General features: G+C 39.8%; 1 protein-coding gene across 10 annotated transcripts in view; it reads right to left on the bottom strand.

Annotated features, from left to right (window-relative positions):
* Positions 1 to 1,703: 1,703 nt before the first annotated feature.
* LOC137244858 (G protein alpha q subunit) overlaps positions 1,704 to 6,000 on the bottom strand; it is a 99,017-nt gene continuing 94,720 nt past the window's right edge. For all 10 annotated transcript variants that reach the window (XM_067774503.1, XM_067774505.1, XM_067774509.1 and 7 more), the window contains one exon: positions 1,704 to 2,658. In XM_067774503.1, the coding sequence (XP_067630604.1) occupies positions 2,576 to 2,658 (83 nt within the window). In that variant the 3' untranslated portion in view covers positions 1,704 to 2,575. The remainder of the gene's footprint in view (positions 2,659 to 6,000) is intronic.

The raw sequence follows: 6,000 nt of genomic DNA, 5'->3' as shown, positions 1-6,000 counted from the left end.
AGTTGACATTCTGTTTTATAACTAATTGGGTCCGCTTCACTTTGATATCACTCCTGTCCTGTAGCCCGTTTCTGTAACCATTCGTTATAATAACGAACGATTTGCTATCGCAAGGCTCGTATCACTTTCGATATGCAAAGTGTTTCTGTAACACACTCAATTCACCTTGCGATATAATAGCGGTGAGTTTTTATCATATCGATGGAACATAGGATCTGTCATCAATAGCGAAAAAGGTATAATAACAAAAATTAAGTCATACAAATTGTTATTTTGTGATCGTGCTCCCCCCACCGCATTTAGCTCAAGAGCAACGGCTTCGCAAACACTGCGGCTCAGGGAGGGACTATTGGGACCGCTAAAAGTCCCCATTGCCACTTTTTTATTGGTCTTCATAATTTCCACCAGTTTCACCTTCTGATTTTTTTGAAAATTTTCCACTTCTGGTTTTTTCTATAAAATAAAAAAATTAATTAGAAAATAAAAAATTCAAATCAGTTACAAACAAACGAGTTTCACACATTTTCTTTTTAACGTACATATGTATACTATCACGACCTTTGGAATTGTGATATGAATATCGCAAGAAATATCGAAAATACATACTCACCACTCATACAGAAACACTACCTTGCGATAACCATGAATCAGGATTGCATTTTGCGATATAATTCGCATCGCAAGGATACAGAAACGGGCTACTGCTCCATGACAGCTTGTTGGCATATGCATTTTCTTTAAATACATTTTTTCTTGTTTTTACTTCTCTAAATTCGCTCTGGTCCATGCCTAAACATGCTTGATGTTATGTGCATTTTGTTTCTGGCTTACGGTGAATTGGGCCGAAATTCGCTTTGCCTTTACATTCTTCTGCACGGCGAATTGGTTGAATTCGCCTTCCTTCACTTATATAGCTTCGCTTGGGTTCGTGACAACGTGAAGACTTGTAACGGCGAATTGAGTGCTTATTCGTCTTGGTCTTACTTCTCCCTACTCGTTTTGGTTAATGCAAAGGCATGCGTTATGGTACGTGTATTTTGTTTAGATTGGACATTCTTCTGTAAGACGAATGGTATTTGAATTCGCCTTGCTATCACTTCTCCAAATTCGATTTGTTGCAAGTCAGGCTTAGGTTAGGTTGAACTGGCCGGTCCATGAGGACCTCGCATAGACTGATTGAGTCCGTAGTGTTACCAGAAGTTTGTTTTAACGACCAAACTGAAAACCCCTATTAAAAACCAGGACCTATGTTATAAAATAACTCCGTCCTCTTGGCAAATACTAGAAGCTTCCTAGGACTTAAGCTACTTGCTGCTTCTAGATCTGACAGCTGTATAACTCCTAATAGCTGGAGTCTTAGCCTGGCAAGTGCAGGCCACGAGCACAGAATGTGCTCGATCATTTCCTCCTCCAAAACGCACTTCCTACATCTGCTATCACTGACCAAGCCTAATTTAAAGGCATGTGACGCCAGAAGGCAGTGTCCAGTCAGAATACCCGTCATGAGTCTACAGTCCTCTCTTTTTAATGATAGAAGCAACTTTGTTAGTCTAAGGTTGTGAGACCTACACATAATCTTTGACACTTTACATCCCCGCGCTTGAACCCACGCCTTTCCCGCTTGGTCGATCATGTTAAGCTTGGTTCTTTTTGTTTTGAAATTCTGCTGGAATTTGTCAATTACACATTTTTTTCAGTTAGCATTTATTTATCTTGTTTTATTTGTTGTATTTAATTTTATTTTATTTTTCTGTTTACGTCTAATGGTTCACTTCATTAATACATGTACAAATTATATATGTAGTATGTATATATGTATTCGTAATTACATTTATGTATGTATGTGTATTATGTAGTATTATTAAATATTTCTTATTTTGTTTTTCATTTATTTATTATGACTGCATGCATACGTTCTTTTATTTGAATTGATAGCTATGTTTGTATGAATGTATTTTGTAAAACCTTTTTTTTTTGAATTTCATCGCTTTCCCGCATGATTCCATGCTTCTTTTTTTAAAACAAAAATCATAAAATTTGTTTAACTAATATTTTCACTCCTCTTAGGTATTTACTATGCATTATCTGTATACATACGTACATAAGTATATGTACATATGTATAGTTCACCCAGCATATTCGGATACAATTAAAATTTTTCTTTATTACCTACATTTCTATCTTGCGTCTGATTGCCGTTTCATTTAACAAAGTTCTTCATTTTATTTTTGGTTTTTTTCGTATGCTGGTAATGATTTTACTTAAAATGTATTTTAATTACATAATGCATATTTTTACTATTATTTTATATTTTAAATTTTTATTTTGCGTTATAAAATTTTCTTTTGAATAATTGTTAGTTTAATTTTCATATTCCTCGCAATTTTGCGCGCCATTTGTTTGTCTAATTTGTTTTACACATTTATATATATATATATATATATATATTTTTTTAATTTAATTTAGCCCAATATGAAAATTTTTCACCACTATTTTCTCTTACTTAATTTTTATACGAAAAAGGAATCATGAATATAATAAAATCACAAAAATTGTCCGTACATCTGAATACACTTCAGACCAAATTATATTCCTTCAGATTTGATTGAAGGATTGTATCCTTAACAGCTGCAAACACGAATCTAATATTTTCAGTATCTGAAAAAGAAAGGAAAAAGATAAAAGATTAGAAAATATGAGAGAAATAGAGCTCGTGATATGCGATTATTCGAATTATTCCAATGCTCTTAAATTCGATTTCCAGAATTCGTTTCATTAAAATGGAATAGTACAGCGTCGATTAGTCGAATAATCGCTGCTGTACGATTACTCGATTGTTGATATGTATATTAGGTTGGGCCGATTTGTATGGACGAAATTTAACCGATATCGCGCCATCGATTTTTCGATAAGATTTAGGCTAAAAAAAAAGGTCGACTACGCATACCCAAAAAAATAATTTTCGAGCCTGCGAAATTTCATTTTTTGTACTTTTTTCGACATTGATTTTTAAGGGTTTTTTCATGACCTACTAAAAAAATTTTCATATGTATGCCCTTGTCCGACCCAAAACTGTTCGCTAAAAACGTTGGCGATAACAGTTTCTTGAAAAAAAAAATTTGTTTTTAGCGGACATTTTTGGGTCGGACAGGGTTTTACATGAAAATTTTACAATCAAATGAAATTTTTTTTAGTAGGTCATGAAAAAAACCTTAAAAATCAAAGTCGAAAAAAATTAAAAAAAAATATGAAATTTCGCAGGCTCCAAAATTATTTTTTTGGGTATGCGTAGTCCTATGAAGAAACAATGGCGCTATATCGGTTAATAAACAGACCAAGTCTAATGTATATGTCTAAGCTTTAAGCATAAAATTTCAATATTTTTCATTTTAAACCAATGTATTTGCTATTCCAAAGCAGCACTAGCAACCATGATAAAACCATTAGAAGTTAAACCATTCTCTTTTCCCAGCGGCCATAATGGTTTTTTGATTTTTAATATCACTCTCCCAAGCTTTGGTGAAATGCATGGCTAGATCCTGTGTGCTTGTTAAAAAGAAATTTATAGCTTTTATTCTCTCTTATTTCAGCAATGCTGGCGTAACCACGGTCTGCCTCGAGTGAGGCAGTAACGAAATATGGGAGGTCTCGGCGTACATGCCCCATGGGGACTCACCGCGAGGCGGAGAGGTGTTGGCATGATCATAGGTGCCGACACTAATGGCCAGCATATCATCTGGGGTAGCTCGGATACGAACACCAGAGGTGAGTCTTTATTTACTTTTATTGTAGATGAGGGACTTTGTTTATGTAATAGGGGGAATGACCCGACTTTTATTACTGCGGTAAGGGAGGAGGGTTAGTAGAGAACTGGAAAATCGGATATCTGGCTAGAGAGTTCTCAACGAGGACACCTTCTCTGATCACCGATATATTCAGTTCTCGGTGAACGAAGAACGTCCCGGTAAAATATCTTTTAGGAACCCTAAAAGTACTAAACTGGGACTTGTATTGTAGGAAGCTGGGAGAGCTATTGCCTGCGGCGCCCACCGTTAGTTCGAACCTGTCCGAATCTTAGATAGACGTTCTGGTGGAAAACTTCACCTCGGCAAGCAATGCGCCTTTAAACTGTCCTGTCCGTTGAGAATTTACAGTGGGAAGGGCAAGCCGCCCTGGTGATCTGATTCTCTTGACGACCTAAGAGCGTCCAGTAGGCGGCTCTTCAACAGAGCCAGGAGGAGTAAATTACCCTCGGACTGGAAGCTCTATAAGGCGAATCTGGGGATTTATAAATATGAAATAAGGATAGCCAAGCGAAATTCATAGCGAAGCTTCTGCGAAAACGTAGAAGGCTGAAATGAATCCGCGAAGCTTAGAAAAATACTCTCTAGGAATCCCGCTCCTCTGAGTATCTGAGAGATGATGGTGGGGACTGGTCGATGAGTAGCGAGGAGTCCCTAAAGCTTTTACTGGACAATCATTTACCCGATGTCCCAGTTGCGCAGGGATCTTCGCCTACTGCAAGGGAAGATCGACGCAAACGGCTCTCCATACGATTGTAAAGCAAATAGAGGGGTCCCTCGAACACAAAGTGTTTGCTCTGGGTGCCTTTCTAGACATCGAGGGGGCTTTTAACAATGTCTTACCGGGGGTAATCGAAAGAGCTCTGGTGGATTTAGGAGTCGAGGCGGCGCTGGTTGAATTTATTAGCAAACTTCTATGCAGCAGAATTGTTGCAGCGAAGTGGGGAAGGGCCATAATTTAGAGGAAGGTGTGCAGGGGCACGCCACAGGGGAGTGCCCTATCTCCTCTGCTCTGGGTTGTGGTAATCAACGAGCTTCTTGTAGAGCTGGAAGCCAATGGCTGTCGGGTAGTTGCCTATGCAGATGACCTCGCTATCCTAGTCAGAGGCAAATTTCTGGGCACCCTGCGCGATGTTCTGCAGGGCTACCTGGAAACTGTGGCTAGGTGGGCTGAATCATGTGGTTTGGCGGTCAACCCGGGAAAAATGGAAATGGTTCTTTCTACAAGTAGATATAAGACGGCCGATTTCAGAACTCCCTCGATTGGAGGGGTACCGTTGGTACTTTCTGATAGGGTTAAATATTTGGGGATTGTTTTGAAAAATAAACTGTCCTGGAGACCCAATGTGGAAGATATGGCCAGGAAGGCCGCGGTTGCCTTGTACTGCTGCAGGGGGCTATCGGAAAGAGATGGAGACTCTCGCCAGGAGTAGTACACTGGCTTTATGAAATGGTGGTCAAACCGATTCTACTCTATGGGGTGCTGATCTGGTGGAAAGCACTGGGCACGGCGGGCACCTCCAAAATGTTAGTGTCAGTGCAACGGACGGCGCTGATCGGTATCAGTAGCGCTCTCAGAACAAAACCTACCTTGGCACTGAATGTCATGCTCAACATACATACATCCAGTAGATATTGCGGGAAAGGCAGCCGCGGCCCGGTCGTTGGTCAGGCTTCGTGATATGGCCTATGGGCTTTCTGACTTCGGACACTCTAGCCTTCTTACTATGTTCGACTTTATCCCGGACAGGACGGACTATTGTATGCCGATAATTGGTCCCTATACAACCTTCACCCCAGTCATTCCCCCGAGAGGAATGGGGAAGAGGGTTCATCTGGCGCAGGGGACCGGTTAACTTGTTCACGGATGGGTCGAAGTTGGCCGGAAAGGTTGATGGGGGGGGGGGTCTTTTGTCAAGAGTTAAATGTAAGCCGCAAGTTTAAGTTGGCTGATCACTGCAGTGTATTCCAAGCGGAAGTTGCTGCTATTAAGGATGCGGTGGATAAAATGCTATCCAGTGTTACTATGGTTACTAACCATTGGTTAGGGAATTCAACATCTACTCTGATAGCCAAGCGGCTATCAAGGCCTTGAGTTCAACTACAGTGAGATCGAGGGTGTTCTGGGAGTGCCTGACCTCGCTTGCGATTGTATCGAACTATTTTATAATTAAGATTATCTGGGTCCCGGGCCATA

Source organism: Eurosta solidaginis, chromosome 3 (genome assembly GCF_040869045.1).
Source record: "Eurosta solidaginis isolate ZX-2024a chromosome 3, ASM4086904v1, whole genome shotgun sequence".
In the NCBI taxonomy this organism is placed as follows: Eukaryota; Metazoa; Arthropoda; class Insecta; order Diptera; family Tephritidae; genus Eurosta; species Eurosta solidaginis.
The sequence above is the reverse complement of the archived record's forward strand: the minus strand, read 5'-3'. Positions and strand labels throughout refer to the sequence as shown.